The following is a 24,460-nucleotide window of genomic DNA, read 5'->3' on the forward strand; positions in this document are numbered from 1 at the left end:
CTACCTGCTCTTCTGGGCGGATACTTCCAAAAGAAATGTGAGACAGCATCTGTGCTTTTAGGCAAATTAAGATTAAGTCACAAGCGCCCATGAAGCAGAAAGTGTCTTGTGTTTCGCTAAGGCATTTTAGACCCTTGAGTGGTGGGACATCCTGGGACCTTGGGAGCGGCAGAATGTCTTTGGGGACCCTCCTGCAGGAGGTGTGACCAAATGCAAACCCAGCAGAAGGCTTGAGGCTTCAGTTCTAACCACAGAAGGGGCCAGAAGGGTAGGAGGGAGTTGGCCCAGAGTCCGAGGCTATGAACTCTGTAGCTGCCACTTACTGTATCTGCGTGGCTTTGGGGACACTCCCTTCCTTTTCTGTGAAATGGGGCTGACACCTCGACCACACTCAGGAGATGTGAAGCTTTCTACATGAATTCTCTACTCACCCCTCGGGCCAGCAGATGTCCAACCTACTGGCCAAGGTACAGGGTCTAGGGAGGGGCCTTCTGGGCTACGGGCTGCCTGGGGGCACCCACATCCTAGGGAGACTGGCTGGGGCTCACAGGCACAAGAATGCAAAGCATGCCAGTCACAACAGTTTAACATTTTACTAAATCAATTCACACAAATTTCAAATTGCAAATATAATTAAGGACAACAGATTCAGTTCTGTTTTTAACATTTTTCATTTTCAAATCTATCATTAAGACAAAAAGTAAACAAAAGTTAGGTCTGTTGCAAATTTTATGATTTTTCTTGAGGGAAAAAAAACATTATAGTAAAAAGAACGCCACTGGGTATACAGTAAAGCACCACAACACACGTTACAAATGGGCTTCCTGCTGCTGGGACACAGGAGAGGGACCGTCCTCCCCACTGCTGTGTTAATCGGGATTTCATTAAAGTCAAACTATAAAATCCCCTAGGTTAACTAAGTCAGACACGGTCTGGAACGCAGTGCTTAACAGGGACAATGCTGACTATCAGTGCTAACAGAGAACATTTTAGAAGGCCCAAAACAATCAAACTGGAAACCAAAACCTTATTTTCCCTAGATGAGCGAAACAAAACGAAAGGAGTCCCACCTCCCAGGAGAGCAAAGGGGATTTTTTTCTTTCCAGTTGGAGGCAGGGGACATGGTCGGTGCTGGCTCTAGGGGTCGCTGGCCTAGTTGGCATCCAGCTTGGCCATTTCCTGCACATAGATGCCTATACTCTCACTGTCGAAAAGCACAAAGTACACGGTTTTGATGGAGGAGGACATAGTGGACACGAAGTAATTGGAGATGGCCTTCAGAATGAGCTGGGCCGCTGTCTGCTTCGGGAACCCATTCCTGTAGGCGAGAAGATAGTGGTCAGCACTCGGAGCATCCACCGTGAGCCCACCTCAGGTTTGCCCTGCACCCCAGGCTTGCCCTGCACCCCAGGCTTGCCCTGCACCCCAGGCTTCCCCTGCAGGGTCCTCACTCTGGGATGGTGTTTACTGAGCACTGGAGGTGTTCATGAAGGAGTGTTAGAAAGTCCCTGTGGGATACACTGAATAGGGAACTGTCATGTACTGTTTGCACTTGGGAGTGAACTCTTGATCAGTGTGTGACCTCCCTCATCTCAGAGCATGGTCATCTCAGGTGTCCTTGTCCTGAGGAAGACTGGCTCTGACACAAGGAGAAAGAAGAGCAAACAGCCCAGTGACATTGAAAACACAGAGATCTTGAGCACAACCAGAAGCCTAACCATTTCTGACGGAGGTTACTGTTACCCCATGCTATAAAAATGGCTGTGGTGAGAACGAGACACCAGAAGCTCACCCACGGACACTGCCCAGAACTCTGGACTCAGTGGGGAGCTACAGCCAGGCTGCTTTGGTGGGCTCCTCAGCAGATCACTGTCGGCTCCTTTGATATCTGTGCTGCTTGCTATGAACTCGGTTACATTTGCTTGCTTGGTGAGGCTTCTAGAGTAGATTTCTGCTGGATGTTGCAAGCACCTGGTTGGATGTTTGCTGTCTACCTGCTGCTGGCTGTGTCTTCTACTCCTGCTTGCTGCATGCTTAACAAGCAAAACCAAAAGTATGGCTATTGTAGATCATCATCCAGACAGAACCATCCACTCACAAGATAGCGGGCAATAACCACGCATCCGTGGGCATAGGAAGAATGTGATGTAATTTTCATAGGGAGGCATGACCCAGAGAACATTCTAGAAGGTGGCCAGTAAGAAGTAGGAAGCTGAATGTGCATGAAGTGGTGGAGGTGCATAAGCTTGTTTCTTTTTTCCATTGTCCCTGGAAGCACCATTAGAGCCCCACTGCTGAGTGTCAGCCCATCATGGTGAGGGGTTCTCGGAGTAGCTCTGGCCTCCAGTTGTATGGCACTCTTAGGGGGTTTCATGGTCCAGAGACCATCTCCAAACTGTATCAGCTAATGTCACAGCAAAGGGCACGGCAGTCACTATCGTGCAGAGCAGAACTCTGGGCCAAGTAGCCTCTTGACTTCAGGACATCACTGAAGTCTCCAAGTCAGTACTATCCTGCCACTGATGTGTGGTTCTACTGAAAATGTCATGCGGAGCTTGGAACTTAGACTATGAACTCAGGACTTGGAAGCTCAGCACCGATGGGTCCGTGTGCCCGAGGCTGTCCTGGTCAATACTGCATACGCACCTATGGGAGTTGCAGTGCATGGGGCAGGGGCAGGGATTGGGGGGGGGGGGGGCTGGCCTGACCTGGTGGAAATAACCTAATGCTTTAGGGCAGCTTTCATGTCCATGCTTCTGTTCGCCGCAGTCTACTGGTCCTCTCTGGGGGGGTACCTGCTGCTAGGTGGGGTGCCCTGCACACTTGAGAATGTTCACAGCACTCCTGTTCTGCACTGTGTGCCCCTGACACCAACCCACCTGGAGAGCCATATTCTCCACAGCTGTTTGTGCTCAAGGTGTCCCATGGCCACAGGAAAAAGCTCTCTTGTGACCTGCTGTCACCTAGGAGACCAGGGCAGTTCCACATACTTCAGGAATGCAGCTCATTCTCAGAGGGCAAAGTGTCACCTCAGGGTATCTTCCCAGCCTCTGGAAATAGTGAGGTGTGACAGGGCTCAGGGACCCTCTACACAGCACAGCTCAGAGCTCCAGAGACAGTCTGGTTTCCTCCCTGAGTGGTGAGTGGCCCTGGTAGTCTAGCTAGGGTGGAGGATGGCGGGGACAGGACAGAAATAGGGACTACAGCGAGGCACTCATGGCGGGTGGCTGCCTGCCTCAGATCTGAGTCAGCTGGGCGCAGAGGGTATGCTGAGTGGGACCGCTGGAGGAGGCCAGTTTGACCTTCAGTTGTGGAGAGCCCGTTCCAACAGTGCAGGCCACGGCTAACTTCCTGTGTGTCCCTGTGTCCTGTTGGAGCCTGCACTCAGGCCCTGTGAACTCAGGCAGACCTCAGTGCATGGGCATGACCTGGAGAGATGGGAACTGAGAGCTGGGGGGAGATGTTCTCTGCGTGTGAGGCTGCCTGCCTGTGTCTGTCTACCTGCTCAGGTGAGCAGAGCAGGAGGGTCTAGGAACCGCCTACGACAATTCCCTAGCTGGGTCACAAGCTGACCCGTGTGTGCTCTGCCAGCTGGGGTGCTTGGCTTCCAGCTCAACCTTGGCTCCACCTGGTGCATGCCAAGTGGAAGTGCTGTGATGCAAAGATGTTGAGGTCCCAGCCGCTACCTGATTGCAAGGTCAGTCTCCTAGGTGCACTACTGGTCACTCCTCACTGGCTCAGTGTTTACTGACAGACCCTCAAGTGCTTTCTAGTTCTCTCCTGTGCCCTTGAAAGGGGCATGTAACTACTGCTGTAGGAAGGGTCCTTCCTGTTCCTGTGTCCTGTCTGAACCCGTGGCTGGTGCTGGCATCATGGACACCTTGTCATGTATTCCTGGCTGGGTTCCACCTGGAGCTTTCCCTCCCTCAGGTCTGCGGCCACTCTTTGGGAAGCATGCTCTACATGCAGGGAGCAGGGCAGGACTCGAAGAGGTTTACACCAGCAGCATCCACCCCAGCATACCCTCCTGCTGCTTGGTGCATGTGAACCTGTGCGTCCTGGGAAGCCACACCCTAAAGTAGCAGCCCTGCTGAGGCCATGGGGAGACAGCAGGAAGCACAGGGGACAAAGTGGACGTGTGAGATGCTGACATTGCACTCACCATCCCTGGAAAAGGTGAGGGTAGCCTTAGCCACAGTGCCTTGGCTAGCTCCTCCAACAGCACATAGCACATAGTCAGCACGTGATCTGACTACACGCCGCTACCTCAGGGCAGAGGCAGGCAGCTGAGAGCTGCAGACTTCTTGGCCGCACAATGATCCATCTCTGTGACTTGCCCAGCCTATGAAGGCAGAGGGCAGCACAAGAATATGTGTTGTGCATCGGGGGTGGGGGTGGCCCAGGCTCCCACTAGAGATAACTGGTCTCCCAGGATCATCCTAAAGGTTCCTGTGGTGAAATACTACCCCAAACCCTCAGACAGCTATGACCGGATGATCGCTGTTGGTATCACAGTCACTGTAAACACTGTAAACAACGCTGGCCTCAGCTTGCCAGAGAGATGCCAACTCATGTATGGTGCCCATTGTACTGAGGGCTGTGTGTCTGGCTGCTGGCACAAACAGCATGAACTTCTTGGTACAAGTACTGCCTGAGTTCCCATCTGAATGGCCACTCCAGTCTCGCCAGGTCTCTGCCTTCTTCTCTAACTCAGGCGAGCTACACAGACTTGAGAGGGTTCAAGGCTTCTGCTCTGGAGGTAGATTCAGGCTTCGACTGCTCTTGAGCAGCAGGATGGGGCACTGGTTTCCTCAGGTGTGATGAAGATGAGGAGATGCCACTAAGGTCACCTGTGGTTCCCTTCCAGACTTCCCCGAGCTCACCCGTGGCTTGTGTTCATAGCACTTCAAGTTCCTCATGCAGAGCTGACCTGTTTTATCTGTCTTGGGCCTTGCTGGCATACTCTAGCCATGTGAGCTCCCCGTGGGTCACTGCTGCCATGTCTGAAGCACCCTTTCTTCACATCTGGCCCCAGTCTCCCTAGGCTAGTGCAAAGGGATCAGGTCAGGCAGACATGGGATGCTTGTCCCAACTGGGTCCATGGGAAGCTGGATTCAGTAGGGCCTCACTAAGTCTCATCACCTCCAAGGGTGTAAGGGCCATTGTGAGGAGTAGGTCAATTGGAGACCCCCCAAAATATAAGTCATCAGCCACATCTCAAAGACAGAGGAGACCAAACAGGTATCTTGGAGGAGGGAGAAGTAGGGAGCTCTGGGCACTGTGGGGACATGGCTGCCACCTACATGACCATTTCCGCTAGGATTAGGTTTCTTGCACCATGCTGCTGTTCCCAGGGCTTTCCCACTTTCCCACATTCTCTGTGGCTTGAGTGGCTGCCTATGAAGCTGCCCCAGGCTACTTCTTGCCGAAAAGCCAAGAGCACTGAAATCCAAGATGTTCAGAGGATGGTAGCAGCTCCTTTATCATAGATAGAGGCCAGCAGGGGAAGAGCCTCTCCCTCCCAGCCTTCCAAGCAGGCCAGGGAACTTCATGGTGGGCTCTGTTTTTTCTTTCTAAAGCCATGCCTGGGTACCGGACACTGCTGTGCCCTGGCAGCCCAGGCAATACACAGTGGGCATGTGGGCAGGGGTCCTGGGCATGCAGAAAACATGCAAGGCATGCAAGGGGTCCAGCCTGCTTGACAGCAAACTCCAGCTCTGCCAAGGATGAGCTGTGTGACCTCAGGTGCATGCCTTAACCTCTAAGTGTGCTCTTTGACCGGTGCGTGGATTTAACAGTGGAGATAAAGCGGCTAGCAGCGCCTGGAGCTCTGCGAATACCCATAAATGGTGTCTGAAAGGCATGAGCTTTCCTTCTATGCTCATAAATCTAAGGGAGGGGTAGAGCAGCCCCACCCCCAACTAGTGAGTCCCCGTGTGCTGCCCCAAGAGGGGTCCCTTCCACGTGTCTAACAGCGGAAGGTGTGACCAAGACCAGGGTTACAAGAATGGGATCTCCACTGGCCCCAGTCAAGGCCGGGAGGCGGCAGGAGCAGGCCAGCACCTGGGGGGGCGGTGGGGGGCTACCAGCGGCCTCTCCGGGAAAGTTCTCCCCAGCACGTCCCTGTGCTTACATTCCACCTTGACTTCTATGCCAGAGACACTGGATGCCACAGACAAGCCATTTTATTTCCCCTTTTAACCCCTGTGATTTACTGGCTGGCCTGATACAATCCCATTCCTTCCCAGGAAAGCAAGGGCAGCTGTCTGGTGGCTGTGGACGAGGTCTGCCTGACAGATGTGGCCAGGGAAGCCGGCACATGTGCAGCCCTTGGCACTCCGCCCTTTAAAAGCTTCCCATTGATTATTTTTAAAAACTTTTACTCCATGAAAAATGTAAATAAGTTTGTAATAACAGATGTTCTTTTATGAGAATTACTTTTATGCTTCAATTAAGAATTTCCCAATAGCCATATGAAAGAGCGTGAAATTATTACCTCCAATAAAGGTTGCTATTGCCTTGCTCTTCAGAAGCACCTTTCATCAGGGCAGATCAAAGCGCATCCGAAGCATTAATTAACTGAGCCTCAGAGCCATCTGTGAAGAAGGGTAGACCCCGTGGCCTCACTTATTAAGGAAGGCCCAGAACAGAGAGATTGATTCATTTACCAGAGGTCACACAGCACAGTAACATAATGCCAAAGAACAGACATTTTATGGGAGGTAGAAGCAATAGCATGGCTGTTTAAGCTCTGATCCAGAAGCACTTTTAAAATAAAAACAAAGATCTTGACTCGACTTTGGGAGGGGTGGGCACCTCTAGCACATGCAGTTCTGTGACAAGTTCTGTGACGTGATAGACACTTGTGTTTGCAGACACCTGCACAGCAAATGGAGCGGCCACTGGGAAGGTTCAGCTCTGTTGTGTTCTGAGACAGGGTAGGGGCTCACTCTACAGCCAGGCTGGCCGTAAACCTGTAGCGATCCCCCCCCCTTTCCAGTCCTCCCAGAGCGGGTATTACAGGTCGGCCATCACACCCAGCTTTCCGGTGCTGACTTAAAATGACATCTACGGATGGTGTCGACAGAAACTGGAGTGGGGATGTGCAGTCAGGGGACCCAGCCACCCACTGCACTTCCCAGGGACTCCCAGCTCTGCTGGGCTGAGATCCTCTTTGGCGTGGCACCTGCAGAGCGTGCTGGCAGGTGTGAGCAAGCTGCCGACACAGGGCTGAGTTTTCATTCTCTCCTGTCAGGGGTCCTTCAAGCTCATCTACACTGTAGGTGCCTCGTTCTGGTCCTTCATCCAGAGGCCCAAGAAAGACCGCCTGTGTGGACACCACTGAGGACTGAAGGACCACTGTCAACACTGTAGGCTGGGGAGAGGGAGAATCTGCCACAGCTCCTGGCTTGGGAGGGGTGGCTGGGATGGGCTCCGTCTGCCATCACAGTGGGAGCACCAAAGGCTCCAGAGAAACAGGGTCAGCAACAGCCAGAGCCTGACCATGGTGGGGTTTAAGGTGTGAGATCTCAGCGCTACCCAAAAAGGGGAGCAGGGCCCTCTGCCCTCCACAGTTCTTGTGAGGGCGGAAGGGAACGTTTGGCAAGAGCTGCGTTTAACCTGCAGGGCAGAGGCTGCCTGGAAGGACAGCACAATCTGGGGCCCAGCCAGTCACTGCCCTTATCCCACCCTGCCTCGGGTAGAGGAGGGACAGGGGCCTCAAAACTGGGAAGGGCTTCCCAGGGAAGGCAGGTGCCCCATCTGGACACACCACTGGCCAGCAGACACCCAGCTGGGGCTTCTTGAGGTCTCAGCTCCCGGCAGCTAGAGCCTCGAAGTGCCTGCCTTCCCAAGCTGGTAGCAGAGGATTCAATGTCTGGGGTCCTGGGGCAGCCCTGGCCCTCTCCACAGTGGAGTCTTGAGATGCTGCAACAGGAGTTTCTAAGCCTACTTTTCAGAGTGAGGGCTTGTTTCTATGCCAGTAGTCAGCTGGTGCGTGGTGGAGCCAAGACCTGACCTCAGGTGAGGAGTGGTGTATAGCTAAGTCCGGCCTCTGCACTCAGCTGCAGAAGGCCTAGACTGTCCCAGCACTGGTCCTCTCGTTTTGAGAGTGGGTCTCCGAAGTTCACCTGGGGTGCATGATGAGCAGGAGCTGGGGCAGGGCCTAGCCCCCAGTGCTTGTCTTTTGATCTTTTCATTCAGCCCCATCTTGTATCCACCTCCCCCCACAGCCAAGAGGCCAGGCATGTGTCAGGGGTATCCATGAACGGAGGCCTAGAGAGGCCACTGTGTGAAGCTGTGAAGGTGAATGAAGCCTGGACTGCCTTTGGAGACCCCGATGTGTGGGAGATGTCAGAGTTGTAGGATACCTGTCCAGGAGAGCTGCTAACAGGGAGTGGAACCAGGCCAAGAAAGAAGCGTGTTGTGGTAAGAAAGCTGAGAGGAGCTGGAGATCTGAAGAGCGATTGGACATCAGACACAGGTGCAGAGTTTGGAGTGTGCCCTGCTGGTTTCTGGTTTTGTATTGGTCTAGCATTTCCTCACTATGGTCCCTTTCCTCCCTTTTGGGATGGTAATGTATATCCTGTGCCATTACATGTTAAAAGTATGTGATCTGCTCTTTGATTTTGATTTTACAGGGGGTTACAGTTAAGAGATTGCCATGAGGCCCAGAAGAGACTTTGGACTTTTAAACAGGGTTGAGACTGAAAGACTACAGGGACTTTTGAAGTTGGACTGAATGCATTTCTGCATTATGATATGGCTACAGACCTATGGGGGCCAGGGAGTGGAGTGTGGGAGTTTGAAAATGACCCCCATAGGCTCATAAAGAATGGCACTATTAGGAGGTGTGGCCTTCTTCGAGGAGGTTTCAGATGCTCAAGCCAGGCCCAGTGGCTCTCTCTTCCTGCTGCCTGTTTATTCAGATGCAGGACTCTCAGCTACCTCTTCAGCACCATGTCTGCCTGCAGGCCACCAATGCTTCCCACCATGACAATGGACTGAACCTCTGAACTGTAAGCCAGCCCCAGTGAAATGTTTTCCTTTATGAGTTGCCGTGATCAAGGTGTGTCTTTGCAACAGCAGAACATTTACTGAGAAAGGGCTTTGCCCAAAAGTCTGTGTGGCAATCCAAAGCTGAACTATCATATAGTTACAGGTTTCTGCTGCCCCTTCTCTCTCTCTCTGCATTCCCACTCCTGATTGAATCCACCTGAGTCTTAGTGCCCCTCAAGACCCTGTGAGGTCTATCTGTAGACTCCTCTGTGGTGATACTTGGCTGACACAGAGTTTTAGATCTTTCTAAGTCTTCATCAGCACACCATATTTTTTAATGATTTTTTAAAATGTAGGTGTATGTATATCTGTATATGCTACCTGCATATAGGGGCCTGCAGAGGCCAAAAGCGTGTTACTCTGAAGCTTGAGTTATAGGCAGTTGTAAGCCACTGCAGGTGGATGCTGGGAACCGGTACCCTGCAAGAGCAGGAAGTGCTATAAGAGCCAAGCAGACTCTCTAGCCCCAGTACACCACTGTTTACCTTGGCATTCTTGTGACTGTGCTTCAGGCAGAAGCAAGGCTTGGAGGAGGCCTCAGCAGACCTTGCCTCAGGTGACAGTTTATGCTTAGGGGCCATGATCTCAGAAAACACACCATGACGGACATGGGTGCACTCCTGTGCCCATACCTGCCACTGCCAATGGATGGGAAGGCGATGGATTTCAGCTTCCTGTCATCAGCTAGGGCCAAGCAGTTTTTCACTGTCTTTTCCAGAAGTTCTTCACACTTGTCTGCACCCCAGACTGGACTGTTACAGTGAATCACAAACTTGGCGGGCAGGCCATGGCCTGCACTAACAGCAGCTGGAAGGGACAAGAAGAAGCACAGGTCACAGGAGGCCAAACCCACACCTGCTCTCTTGCTCTAGTGATCCCCCAGCTGCCTCTGTGGGCCTGTGTCCTGGAAGACTACAGCCCCTTCCCTCCTCCAACTCCAACACCAGCTTGAGCTGGGAACCCTCCTCAGGCATCTCCCCACTTGGACAGTGGCACTTGACTTATTGCTACCTGGAGCTGTAGAAGAATGTCAGTGAGTCCCTCTGCCTCAGAAGCAAGGTGTGGGCGTCACCCATCAGTTCCACTGCATGTCAGTGAGTAACTGTGTCGGCCCTCTAACTTCCTACACACGGGTCACACAGCCTGGGGTTGGAGGCTTTGAAGCAGCAGCAGCCTTGTTGTATGACCTGGTCCTGGCCCCAATAACAGAACAAGACTGGCTCTTTAGGATGCAACTCTTCCCTTTCTCGAGGAGGGGCCAGTTTCCAGGCACACACCTCCACGACTGTCTCCTCCCTTTGTGACATCTAAGGGCACAGCCTCAAGGTCCTGCCACATGCATGAGCTGTAAACAGCCTGATGTCTCCTGGAGCAGCTCTGGAGCCAGCGCACTTCAGGGGCTGCTACAGGAAGACACTTAAGTTCTTGGTTTGCTTGAGTGTCAAAACCTGTTTTGTTGAATCATCAGCATTGTCCCGGGGTTACCGCTAAGGCCACTGTAGGGTCTCATGGTGCCATTAACAGTTGTAGGGCTGTGCTCACTAGGTGCACATGCTCTGGGCTAAGGGGCTGACGTGAGCACTGTGGTTAGGAGCATTCGAAGTTGGCGCTAAACTGAGTGGGAAAGGGCTAGAATACAACACGTAACAGATTAGCTCCGGGCAGGGGGAGGTTTTGCTCTCCTGACACTTTCCTAAGCCAGGTATAATCCCAGCACTTGAGAGGCTGGGATAAAAACATCACCTGAGTCCAAATTTGAGACCAGCTTGGATAACAACAACACAATCCTAATAGCTTAGAATCAAGACCTAAAAATGTTATTAAAACAAGCAAGGGTAGTAACCTGAACCGTTCTAAATCTAACAGCCTTCCCACAGCCATAGCTCTGCTTGTGCCAGGCTGCCTGCCATCGGACCGCATCAAGGGCCAAGGGTCACTGGTGGGCCTGCAATGGGAGTGCGGGGAGGAGCGGCCAGCAGCCCCCGCTGCAGTCGCCTTCCTCTGTGTCCTTTTCACTGGGGCTCTGCACACCGTGCCCCTTACCGGACAACAGAAGAGGCATGGCGCGGATCAAAGTTCCTACTTCATTGCTACAGGACCATGATACTAGTGCAGGATGCATGCGACAGTGCATCGCTGGGCAAGGCCGGCTGCCTCTCCTGAGAGGACTTCTGCAGACATTATATACAATTACTGATGTCCACATTTAGTCAAGATTTACCTTTGAAACAGAAGGCCTTGGCAAAATGGGCATTCAGGATTGCGGAGTAAGAAATGAGGAAGAGGAGGGTCTGTCTTCATGCAGAGCAGGTGCCCCCCCCCTTTTGATGGACCTAGGAAGCCCTGTTCTTCAAACCTGCTAACTCTAAGATCCCCAAACTCGAGCCCCACTCCAGATTTCAGCCCATCCCCCACGGATGTCCCCAGCCCTTTTCTTCCCCCTCCAACCAAGAATGGCGGTCACGGCACACGAGCAATAGGTGTTTATGTTTCCCGTTAAAAGCACAGCTGGCCGAAGAGGATGGCTCACTAGCAGCCTCGCAGGTGGCGCAGTCTCACCCTCGATTGTTCCCAGCTCTCAGATCTGTCAAACTTGGCTGCTGTAATTCCTTTGTGTTTGAGATGGAGACGCCAGACAGGAGCTACTAAATAATTTTTAAATATGAAGGTGGTTTTCAGGAACCCTCAGCTGCTGACTATGCTCCGGCTGCGTTCTGAGTGGTCAAGCTCACAGGTCTTCCAGCTTGCAGACACAGTGGCACTACTATACACCCTCAACTCTCAGCTCTTCCCTGGTGCTATGCACGCCACACTGGATGAGCAAAGGGCCCTTCCCACCTTACCTCCAGCTACTTCCAAGGGCCCGTTCTTTTTCCGAAGTTCCAGAACAGCTTCTACAAACTCCTTGCCGCCCTTCTTCTCCAGTGTGTTTCCTAGGCAAGGGCAGGGCAGGGTCAGAGTGCCACCCCTGTCTGTGGCACACACACTCAACAGGTCACTTGATTACATACTTTAAGTGGTCTGAGAAGCTACATTTTCACAAAGCTGCGAAACAGGACCTACGCTTTGGCTGGTCAGAGTGTGAAAAAACCTAGAAAGGATTTGTCCTTGGACAGTGGCCACTAGGCACTACAGTTCTTTCTGGCTTCTTTTGCTGCCCCTCTCTCGGGGTGACTGAGGTGGAGACACCAGAGATATGAAGGCGGCATCTGTACTTGGCAAACATGCCTGGCCTGCATGATTTCCACTGGCATGAGAAGCCAGGTGGCACTGGCTTCCAATGGGTCTGCCGAGGGGCTTATCTTGGGGAGAAGCCCCAAATGAGGCAGCCTGTGAAACAGCAGCACATGCTCCTCCTATCAGGCAGCCAGGACTCCCGGGAGGAGGCCAGGGAGAAAGTGTTCCCATTTGGCTACCTCTGGGTCAGCACTACATGCTTAGTTCCTATTTTGCAGCTTTGGTGACATATGTGAATTAAATAAATAGAAAAAAGAAAGAAAAAAATGGTCTCAGACAGTATTTTCTTAATTACATTAATGATTCAGAATTGCTTTAGGGAAAGGAGAAAACATCAGAAGCAGAGCTTAAAGACGAACTGGTACTACACAACGCTTGGGAAAGGATGACTTGGCTGCTTAGGACCCAACTTTAAAAGGTCTTTCTGAAGCCAGGACACTTGCTATGAAAGCCTCGATGACCAGCGCCTGTGAGAACTTGGGCTCCACAGCTCTTGTGGGCCACCAGCAGCAATCTCGGCTGTGGCAACAGCAGCCTGTCAGGTTCGTCCTGCACCGAGTCCTGGTCTTCCTTAAGCTCTGGTTCCTCAGCTTTGTGCATTTCCAAGTCCTTTTCCTCGAAGAGGATGAAATACTCCCCTTAAGATTCACCATTTATCTTGGAAAGCCTAAGTGCACCTGGTCTGCTCAAGGTCTATTGGAAAGTACCAGCCCAGAACAGAACTAACTGTCTTAACCAAACCTGTCTTGTGTACGTGCATGTTCCTCGGATGTTCCTAACCCTAGGAAGTGTCTGGAAGCACTATCACGGGTGAGGCAGACCGGAGCTACTGGCAGGGACTGAACCATCACTGTACTACAGAAGTCAAGGTGCGTGGACGAGAGTGGTGGGCAGTCCACAGCCCGCGGGAGTCCTCAGCTAAGACAGGACGGGGCTTGAGATTCTCGGGGTGAGATGCTGTGTCTGTCCTCAACAGCTCAGAATGCTCTCGTGCCTTTACCTTCCTGAAAGCACCCTGAACCTGATGTGGCTCAAAGTCATTCCAAAGCCTTTCACCGGCTGCTGCTCCACATTTATGGTAACCTTCAGCACCAGAGTGGCAACGGAATGTGCCATGTGTCTCAGGGGACCACTCCAGGCCTCATGTCCCCATTCTACCACTCAAAAGTAGATACGGCCCAGATGGGAGACCCCGGTAGAGGGTCAGCTGAAATATCCATGTGGCTGAGGAAAAGGAGTGTGGGGTCCAAGCCCATCAGCTCATTAATCTAGTCTTTCTTTTGACCCGTGTCGAGTGTGAAGAGGGACCGATACTCTGTGGTTCCTGTCTAAGGCTCACATTCCCTCACGTCTCCTCTGAGGTGAGGACTGAGCAAGGTGGAAAATAAAGTCAGTACTTCACTTATGAAGACCACTGATTCCCTTTAAGATATAAAACATTTCCTAAGAAAATAGGCTGCTGATAATTAAAGGTGTTTTATCTTAGGAAGAGTGTTTACTTTAAATTTTTTACTTATGGTTAAATATTGCTTTAATTAGAAGTGCAACTGCAAGCTGGGAATACACTTAATGCATTTCTCAAACTTAAAAACTGAACCCTAGGTCACAGGCAATCAACCCAGTCAGGACTCGACTCCTACACACACATATGTATGCACATGTTCATGTAGACACACGTGTACTTTTTAACAAGAAACAGGCCCATTTTCAACCATATTGTCAACACTCTTAATGTGAGGCTCTTGATTTTTAGGATCCACTTCAGGGTTAATCATAAAGCAATCGCTGATTTGCCCCCAAGCATAAACATGTGTTACTCCCATGAGAACAAGAACATTATTTCATGCTTAGAAAGCAGGCATAAGTATCAGTGTTCAAAACAGCCTAAGCAAAAATTTAGGCTTGGACAAATGTCAGGCTCAGCCTGTGGTCTATTTCACTGTTAGAAAGAACTTTGGATGGGTCAAGTTAATCACAGGGCTAAGCATTCCTGCACTCGAATCCCTTCTTCCAGCAGTCTCAGGACTCAGGAATTCACACCCAAAGCGCCAAGTGCAGCCATTTCCTCCCAGCTTCTTCCTCTCTTCCCTTCTCTCACATCAAGGTGGGAGCTGGAACCAATTGAGGCCATGCATGAATCTGGATTATTATTGTTTTGGGATTGTACAAGGTCTCTGAGGTCAGTACTAGTTTGGACTGGATCTCTAGGCAGAGAACAGAGGTGGTGGGCTTTGGAAGACTGGATTCCCGTCTGGTAGTCTTTCCTCCTGCTGAGGTTTACCTAGCTGTGACTGTGATGGTTCCATGACCTTGTTCACGCTGTCTGACGAGCCACAGAAGTCAGCCATCTCTGTGTATGTCGGGGTGGAGTGTCGACACCGTCTCTACCCAACAAGACCAGCCCCAGATCGGGGAGGCCAAGCTCGTCCTGCATGTCACTCCCTCGTGGGCTGCAACCCTGTCTCAAAACCTCTCTCTTCCCCTATGGCCAGTTCTGCCGACCAGGAGCCAGCCGTCCCTCGGCCTGAGTGAGACACTCTCCCCGGGGTCTTCATAGTCCCCACTGAATCCAACACCCTGGACGACAGGATGAGCAGGCTTCAGGCATTCCCAGCTAATAAGACCAGACCTGTGCCATTCATTTATTGATTTTTCTCCAAATAAGTGCTTCCTTCCCATCAAGTTTTTATTGAGTTGAGAAAGGAAACCTCTTTCTCTAAGCTGCCTTCTTAGGAGGGGATTTAACTGCCTGCAGCCTGGTTTCATTCTGGCATGGCACACTGGCCAACTGCTCACTTTTCCATCCCTGTCTGAAATCCAAACTTCCCAGGAGAATCATCAGCGCAAACTGCAGTGTCTGAAGCAGGTGTGAGAGCAGACTGTGCTGGCGGCACTGGGCCGAGCAGGGCAGGCATGTCCTAATCTCTCTGTACCCAGTGCCCAGGACTCCACATGCCACCCTCCAACACCACAGGACTTGGTGCTGACTAGGACTGTCATTGTTCTCTTTGGAAGCAGCCTTGGGGGCCACACTCAGAACACTGCTTAGGCCCTGCACATCCATGGCAGATCACAGATGCACACAACAGTGAGGCTGCCAGCAAGCACAGTCCAGGAGCAAGACACCACATAAGGTGCTCTGCCTATTCTTCACATAATCCTCATTACCAATAGAGAAAACGAGGCATGGAGGCTTACATGACTTGGCCAGGTCTTCAAATTGGTAGAGACTGAAGCTGGGAGTCCAGCTCCTCCTGGGTAGGGAATGCCTCCTCATGACATAGCCTCAGGGCAGAGCCGAGTCCTCAGCCCACACAGGGAGTCTGCATCTCTCTTGCTCTGACCTCAGCCACACCGGGGAACGGCTGCCAGGGGAGCCCCAAGTGCTGTCTGTGTCTAGCACAGAGCTTCTCAAGTGCTGACCAGGAACAGCTTACTAACTACACCTCCAACCTGACACCCTCCCTGTGGGAACACTTTAGAAAGGGTGACCCCTGTGTGTCCGGGCTGTGAGGCCATTCACAAGAATGAACATGCTCCTGACGTAAGAGGGCAGGGTGGGCACAGAGCCCTGTGCACAGGAGTCTGCCCGTCTGCTCTGACGAGGGCACAGGAGCGGCCCTGGCTGCCTGGAACCGAAACCTCCGGGAACCCAGTCTCCAACAAAGCTATACCTCGGGAGGTGGAGAAAGAAAGGCTGCTGCTGAGCCAGTTTCCAAACCAGAAGTGCCCACGGGGCAGCTGCATGATGCGCTGGCTGGAGGCCAGCTGTATTTCTCCAGTTCACAGCCCAGGGACGAAGGCCCCGGGAAGGTCAGGACGGCTGGAAGTGTGAAATGAATGCAGCCTGCGTAGCTGTCAAAGGATCAAGCTGTCTGCGCGGCCGCCGACTGCCCATGCACACACACACTCGGCAGCACCCAGCTCGGCATTACCTACTTCACCACCGATGTAGAAGTCAGTGTTTGTCGGGTGAACGACAGCATCACTGTCGATGGAGGCAATGTCAGCCTGAACAACTTGCAACTATAACAGGTAAACAGATGTAGATCAACTGTGTTGGACCGAGACCCACGCACAGGCACATTTACTAACGCCCCAATGGCAGGGCTGGCCTACCTGGTCGATTCCAACATATGAGCCCAAGGGGCAATCAGTCCACGCAGTGTGCGCACATGTGGATGGGAGTGAGGACAGGAGGAGGAATATCAAATGTGACATGTTTAAATTAAACATTTGAATGACAAGTCAAAAAAAAAAAAGAGAAACACACATGAGATCATCGCCAAAGATTAAAAGAAATAAAACCACGGATGTCCCACTTCACCCTGCAGAAGCCTGTCCAATGCTGGCACCCCACTGAGAAGGCTACGGAAACATGGCATCTGCTTTGAAAAAAGGTGGACTGTCAGGCCAACCACAACAATGAGTTTCTCCATTGCTCTGTAGCAGTCAACTCGGAGGCTTTGATTTTTCCTCTGGCATTTACCAGTTTTGCCTCACTTCAAGTAACAGCAAGAAACCAGCCCAGATACATGTACAGGGTTGCCTGTTTTTTTCCCCGCTGAATGGGTGGAAGTATTTTTCCAGGCTCTTCTCTCTTCCCAGCGAGTCCTTCCAGCATACTTTGGACAGACCGCTGGCTTTTACGGCCTCTGCCCTTTTGTTTGACAGATGGCATCTGCTGAAGCACGTGGAAAACAAATCCCAACCCGGGCACTTCCGCTCCTGTCTGTGTGGGTGGGAGTGGCCCTTGATGAGAAACCCGCCAGGTTAGGACAAAAGCAGCTGCAGCTGGGAGCAGAAGGCACGGAGAACAGCCTGTGGTCGGTGTTGGAGGGCACTGACCCCGGAGGCATCCGACAAGCCTGTGTGCCCTGGCAAGGCTGTACCCAGAGGGGTATTGATCATGCCTTGAGTGAAACCACAGAGTGGGGACATCTGAGGGAACCTTTCAGCTTGTGCTGAATGTCCGCTCTCCTTGCATGGGGACAAACTCAGAGTCTGCTGCCCTTCTGAGGAATCTCCTCCAGCCACAGTGAATGCAGGTGGCAGTCAGTCACACACTGCACAGGAGCAAAGGCTGAGTGAGGACAAGAGCTGATAGATTTGCTTCTGAATAAAGGACAGCTCCATGACAGGAAATCTAGCTTGCTTTCCTTCACACACTCTGAGTGTCATTCTAGCCAAAGCTGAAATGGAGAAACTATTGTTTTGTAGTTACCTGAGATTTTTCAGCTTAAAAAAATAAACAAAAAGGAAAGAAAACGAACAACAAAAACAAACCAAAAAAAAAACAAAACAAAACAAAACAAAACACAATTTAAAATCCCTCCCAAGAAACCAGCAGCCAGTCTGATCATTATGGAAGAGAATTTAGATGGTGATGTATTTGCAATCCAGGGGAAGCAGCCAATCACAATCTATGAGACATGAGACCATCTCCATTTGGAGTGGCCCAGAGTCAGTATTTAAGGTCTACAACCAAATGCTAATCAAGGATTGGGGATCTGCCTTGACCATGCTTAAGTCTAGGCAAATTAAAAGCCTAAATTCTGGGTTCCATAAATTCTCATCTGACAGCTGGTGGTGCCAAACCCCATCCCCAATTACCTAGGTCATCTTTAAGGTCAATGTCAGCATTGGTAGGATTGATTATGGCCTCCACCTCAAAGCCGGCTAAATTACTGATTTCACTGTGAATAAGGTTCAGCTGAAAAGAAAAGCATGAGGTGGGAAATAACAGGAGAGCCGGCAAGTTGCAGAGCAGTGACCCCTGGACACGGGTGAGGCGGTGGTGCTCACAGTGCACTGGGCACAGAGAGAAACAGGAGCCGCTGGCAATGTGGATCTACGTCAAACAGAAGACTCCAGTGCCACAGGGCGCTAGAAGCAAGCTAGGCGGGGCACTCAGAACCTGCAGATGTTGCTTAGGGTGGAAGGGAAGCACAAGCCACATGGGCCTGGGGGAAAGCTGGCAGTTTTCCTGTAGAGGAACGTGTAACCATGAGGACCCAGAGCCAGGGCGCTCAGTGTGGGGGGAGGAGGGGTCCTTGTCCTTGGGCACTCAGGCAGCAGAGAAACCCTACCTGGCTGTGTGTATGCCTATAAAGTGCCATTGTCCTGCAAGTGTTCGAGGGTCTTCAAGGCTATCTTCACCACTGTAGCCGCCAGCTGCCCCTCCCTCCTTCCATCTTGCTCAGGAATAGCAAAGAGCAAGAATGGTCTGTTGCTCGGGGACATTTAATTTTAGGCACCCATTAGTCACACAACGTTGGAGTTCTGGGGACACCTGGCAAGAAACCCAGTAGTTCTCCAGAAAGACAATGTGTCTTTTTAAAAATAATTTCACCACACTGGTCAGGTTGCACTGAGGCCGAAGGCTGGCTTGCAAATACCTTGCATTGTGTCTGCCCCATCAACTGGGTCTTTCTGAAGGGCCACTGACCCTTTCTTAGGGTCACTAACTAAGAGCAGTGGGTGCTGGATTTGGCTGTCCTGGCCCTGCTCCCGCTTTTCTGTAGGTTCAGGTGTGGCTAAGCTCGCACGTTCACAGTCTCTGTCTTGTCATCAAGTTGCTCCTTCTTCGGGGGCGTCAACTGTAGCCTCAGCAGCCCCCAGACCTGCCAAGCCCTAGGCTTGGGGAGTGCCTGAGCCTGTAGGAGCAGCAGGACTGAAGGCCTGTCCTGAAGGTCACTATGGAGGGTGTAGATGGAGTGCAAGCCAGGGTGGCTCCTGGCTACTGAGCCCCAAGGTGCTGAACTTCTGGGGCCAAACATTTTGTTTTAAAGAAAAAAATGTTGGTAAACTATATGCAAGAGAAATACACCCCCAAATTTCTGATCCTTAAAAGCTGCTAGATTCTCAAAGTCTAAAAGTCCTTTGGGAGAAAGCAATGGTAGAAATGAATGTGGTTGTTTGGCCAAAGAAAGATACAAAGACAGAAGAAAGGCCCAATTTCTACACTGGGGCTTTCTCTTCCTAGCACCTTATGGTGATTTGGGGGCTAGTCATATCCCTAAAGCAGCAGAAGAAAGGCATCAGGTTTCCTTATCAAGTTGTCTATCAGGGGCTCTTGGTCCTGGTGGCAGATGCACTGAACCCTATAGGCCCTGGCTGCTCCTTCCTGATGGGAGGAAGGCAGGGTGGGCACAGACTCCAAGGAAATGCTACTCATAAAAACAAACTAAGCCAATATTACATGCCTCCACCAAACAAACAAATCACACCGTGAAAAGGCAAGAGGTTGGTAAAAGATAAAATGGGAAAGGAATCCTTTGCTCAGTGTGGCATGAAGGCGCACACACTTAAGTATCTACTGGATGATATGTTGAAACGTCATGCAGGTTTAACCCTTAAAACTTTTTTTTGCTAATTGTATGGTTATATCTGGGGTTATATTCAGTGGAGAAGCAACTGTTTCCACAGGCTCTGGTTCTACTGGCCAGGAAGCATCATCCTGAGACCATCAGTGGCCAGCCCTTGACTGTTCCGGGGAGCAACACCTCTGTCCAGGGGAATGGGCTCTCTGGGGAAACCTTTGCTGAAGGTAGGAAACAGCTGCAAACAGAACTCAGTTCCTTGGAGAATTCCTAGTCCTTTCTGGCCTCATCACTGATGGAAAGCGTTCTTGAAAGTAAGGACCAGTGCACCTCAGGAGGCCTGTTGCTTAGTGCTGGTAATTTCCAGCTAATGGAGGGCTGACAGTCTCACTCACATCTAAGCATGAGGTTAATGTTGGGACTGTCCATCTGTGCTTATGTGTCAGGGCACAGCATGGATGTTCAGACCATGGCACTGGGCTACAAGACTCGGCTGCTGTTATAGAATGTACACCAGCCCGAAAAGATTAAAAATCCTCTGGTCTGCAGCGTGTGGCAGAGACTGGTAGGGAAAGAAGAAGAACTGGTAATTACCTCGGCTTGGGCAGGCTGAACCAGTGGCAAAGGTCATTAGTGAGATGACCACCAATAGAAAAAAAGACACTTGATAAGAGAAGAAAACCCAGGAACACAGTGCATATGGGCTATGTGTGCATAAGCCCCGAAAGGACCACAGGGTCTAGGTATCCATACCTGAACCACCATGTCCTGGGCCAAAACAAGAATCAGTCGGGGTAGGTCTCCTCTCAAAGAGCGTGTGAGCCCAGACCATATGGCAGAGGAGAGGGACTTGTATTACAGATCAGACTGCCAGAAAATTGTGAAAATTCCCAACAGTCCGGTTTCCCGGGAAGGAGAAAGATCACGAGTGGTTTCAGTGTCTGTGTAAAGTGAAGATTAAACTCTTGGGTTTTTACACCATGGCGTGGGAACTTCAGTGCGGCTGTGCATCCTCGTGGCTGCTGCCGAGACAGAGCACTGGGTGTTGTCAATACAGAGCAGGAGTGTGTCCTTCTGGCCACAGCTGGGACAAAGGGACTTAGCCTAGAGAACTGCACGGTCCCTTCCCCCACAGGTGACTGATCATCCTGCTCTCAACCCTGTGGTACCTCCCCCTGACATCTATACCCAGGCCTCTCCTAGGGTGGTTCTGTCCCATTTAGCAATGAACATCAAACACCATCAGATGTAACTCTTGGGGTGAAATGAACATCTCCTCTCCTGTAAGGTAGGACTGAAGGGAACACAGGCTCAGAAACTGGGCCCTTGGCCAGGCTTGCTCTCCAGCAGCTGGAAGCCCGTCTGGCCTTCCCTAGGTGGAGAGGTCGGGAGATGTTGGCCAATGGCGGAGAGAAGCCAGCAGCCTGTTCTACACCCTGACCTGACCCAGCTGGCTGAAGGAAATGGTACAATCCCTTTTAAAATCGGATTGGAAATTCAATTTGAAGACATGTGGGTGATAACTGCAGATCTTTTGAATGGTGTGTTGGGCCGACCTGTGGCTGTCAGACTTTGGTGTCATTCACAACAACAGAGAGGGACGCCTGGGCTGGCCTCACTTTCCTAACTCCTGCCCTCCGAGTCCACTTTCCCATGAAGGGGAATGGGAGGGAGTTGTCTTCAACAGAAGGTCTTCCCCAGAGGCCACAGCAGGCCACTCCTGTCTTCACATCTGTGCTGTCCCTTATCACCCATGTTTCTAGCCCCAACCTTCCCAGGGCCTTGGGCCTAGGGGCACCATGTGGTGGGCTCCTGGCAAGCAGTACTCCTGAAAGACATGGTCGTCCAGAAAGTGCCAGAGGCCAGGGTGGGCTGTGCTGCATGACGCCATCAGCATTCCCTGCTCTACTCAGAGGTGGGCGGTGGTCTGAATGGAGGGATGGAGGTGAGAACTCCCTCTCTGGTCAACTTCCCGCCCTCAGAAGAAGAGGCACGGGTCAAAGGGAACTCCCGGACCTGCCGCCCCGGGCCTCTAGCACGCTACCATGAGTCTGACCGGGGACTCAATTACCCCCCCCCCCCAGCCTGATTTCCCAACTGCCTCGAGTACAGCCTCTACCACCAAACACGCACTGCGGGTGGGGTTTGTTGCTGCTGCTGTTTTGTTTGAAATAAACCATGAGGTTCTTAAAGGGCTAAGGAAAAGCCAGGTCTCAATGGAACCACACAGCAAAATATTCGGGGATTCGGGCTCACAGCTCTGTTTTCTTAAAAAAAGAAAAAAAAATCAACAATGTGTGTAAACACAGAAATCACAGTCACGAGGGGATTCTCCTGAGACTTCAGTCTGTGAAATGCATCATTGACAACAATTAGAGTCCAGGCTCCTAAGCCCTGGGCTGGTTCCTCCTGTGAGCAGCTTAGCAACCAGGCTCACAGGGCTGGGGTGGCACCGTGTCCCCTTTCTCCACCTGCTTGCTGTCACAGATGGGACATGGGGTGCAGAGAGCAGGGTGCCACAACCATGCTTCCTTCTAAAAAACACTTTCGGAAACATTCTGTGAAACCCAAACTAATGCCGAGCCAGGCACCAGCGGGCTGTGTGACACGGACCCCCACCCCAACACTACACGCTAGCACACTGCCTGACAGTCAAAGCCAGTCAGTGGCCTGGAAGTGCTGCTTCGGACCGTGCCCTGGATTGAACTTACTCTGCCTCGGGCTACAGGAGTCGGGGGTTCTTGAAAGGATAGAGCACCCTAATTTCTCATGTGGGTGCCCAGGCTGACCTGAGAAGATGCAGGTTACTCAGCTTCTGTTTGCAGTGATTCTGGGGACCTCTTCTGGGGAGCGTGAATGTCAGCATATCCTGCTGTACACACATTCAGCAAGAAGGGCAGTTTCATGACATCCAAAAGACTGAAGTGTTTAAATGTGCAGAAAAGTGGGTCAGCATTCAGTGTCTTTTCTCAGGGCTGCCCATTCCACTCCGGGTTCTATCTCAGGAAGTCTTTATCAGGAGTCCGGATCTCAAACAGGCACACTAGCTTCATGATCTAACCTGATGCCTTCATTCTACTCATCAGACCATCTGCAAATTATTGGAGCATCGATACTTTTCTGTGGCTTTCTGAACCCCTGCCAGCCCTGAGAGGGACAGTCAGTATTAAAGAGATTCACAATGTTTACCCTGAGGTACTCAGTCTGCAATCAGACCAGAAGGATCCCAGAGAGCAGAGCTGCAGAGAGCTGTTACATACAGCCCTGCAGACACAAGCAAGGTATCTTTAGCGAGGCTCCAGGCAACAGCCCAGATGTGGACATGATCCCATCTCTTTCTGAATCAACAGAGCAACAGAAGGGCGTCTGTGTTGGCACATGGGACTTACACGGCTTGGTACTTTCATACTGTTTGCAAGTGTGTCTTTTGCAGTGAGGCGAATGTGAGTTCTGGCTGAGGCTGCCTCTGGGATGGCAGCAGAGGGGAGCAGAACCAGGAGAGGCCAGGGTGGAGGTGACTAAGAGCAGGGTGGGTGAGGAAAAAGCTGGCTGTCCCCAGAAACTGAGCGGTTCTCCCTGCTCAATAGGCGTCCCGGCCCTGGCTAGTCATTCCTTAGGGAAGGAGAAGATAAGTGACTAGTCTTAAACAGCAGAGGGATTTCATATGTCAGTGGCAACTGAGGCAATGTGATGGGACCTGTTAAAGGCGTGGAAGTAGACCTAGGTGTTTGCCTTTAGTGCTGAGTAGAAGTTAAACTTTCAAAGCCCCAGACCTTAAGATGACAACCAGAGCTGCTGCTTTAGAAAAATGCACACAAAATACAGAAAATGGTTATACAACATAAACAGCGATGGTTAGATTCCGGAACAGTCACCGCAGGAATTGCATCATGAGAGCCTGAGTGCAATTAGTGACAGAAGAGGGAAGGGCTGGGGACAACTGGCAATGAGTGAGCAAGAAAATGGTGTCATTGTGATGCAAAATAAAACTGACAGTGAGGACCTAAAAATGATGCAGCTTCTAAGCCGTTTACACCCCCTTTAAGCAAACGGACCTGCAAGGTCAAGTTCAGGCCTTAAAGATGTTTTTAACATATTTAAAAAAATGGAGACAAGTCCCACCCCTCTTTTAATCAGCTCTCATTTTCAGGTCTTAAAAGCCTTTGCATCATTTTTATTTTCAATAAAAGTGAATCAACTTTTACAAAACCATGGCGTCCTGGCAAAGCTGCATCACTGGGACGGCTGAAAATATATTTATTGCCCATGGTTAAAACAAACAACTGGCTCGAGGAGTCGCCTGGTGGGTCAGTGAAGAAGCCCCTGGTATGAACAACCCAGCTCCCTGGACCAGATCAGTGCCCACCAGAACCTCTGGATAGGATTTCTCCCCTGCACAACCCATGCTACCTGAGGACCAGCCTCCTCCACAGAGCACCTCCTCACCTAGGCTGAGCCCCAGGGTCCTGTCCCCAGTGGGGGCCTCTTGCCTTCTTGCACTACCATCCCCCCTTCCTGGAACCTGCCAGAATCCCGTCCCAGCTTGGTGATTCTATCAGAATTCACCCCTCCCTGGGGCTACTTCCCAAGCCACTCCCCCGAAAGCTGGTCTGTCCACCCTGAGCTGAGTGGCACCCAGGGATCCCAGCCTGTGTCCTCTCCCAGGGCCCTGGGGCACACTGAGCGGCGCCTGCCTACCTTCTGGCCGAGGAAGAGGCTCTTGGTGGAGAGGACGGTGAAGCCATCGGCGGGCGTGCCCTCTGTCGTACTGTCTGCGCTGGCCGCCTTGCTGACTTCCCCCTGCTTCTTCTTGTACAAATCGGAGAGTTAGAACATGGACATCC

The 24,460-nt window shown here is 51.5% G+C and overlaps 1 protein-coding gene and 1 long non-coding RNA gene across 7 annotated transcripts in view; one reads left to right on the plus strand and one right to left on the minus strand.

Moving 5' to 3' along the window:
• Positions 1-24,460, plus strand: part of LOC121829636 (uncharacterized) — a 94,749-nt gene that overhangs the window by 68,426 nt on the left and 1,863 nt on the right. The gene's annotated exons all lie outside the window — the stretch shown is intronic.
• Macroh2a1 (macroH2A.1 histone) overlaps positions 569-24,460 on the minus strand; it is a 63,994-nt gene continuing 40,102 nt past the window's right edge. The window contains exons 5-9 of one of the 4 annotated variants that reach the window (XM_006976765.4): positions 24,315-24,425; positions 16,230-16,320; positions 11,901-11,990; positions 9,690-9,864; positions 569-1,318 (exon numbers count right to left, since the gene is read on the minus strand). In XM_006976765.4, the coding sequence (XP_006976827.1) occupies positions 1,153-1,318; positions 9,690-9,864; positions 11,901-11,990; positions 16,230-16,320; positions 24,315-24,425 (633 nt within the window). In that variant the 3' untranslated portion in view covers positions 569-1,152. Of the gene's footprint in view, positions 1,319-9,689; positions 9,865-11,900; positions 11,991-16,229; positions 16,321-17,907; positions 18,008-24,314; positions 24,426-24,460 lie in introns of all 4 variants that reach the window. The other 3 variants (XM_006976766.4, XM_006976763.4, XM_006976764.4) reach the window with 3 other exon arrangements.

This window comes from Peromyscus maniculatus, chromosome 5 (genome assembly GCF_049852395.1).
Source record: "Peromyscus maniculatus bairdii isolate BWxNUB_F1_BW_parent chromosome 5, HU_Pman_BW_mat_3.1, whole genome shotgun sequence".
Lineage (NCBI taxonomy): Eukaryota > Metazoa > Chordata > Mammalia > Rodentia > Cricetidae > Peromyscus > Peromyscus maniculatus.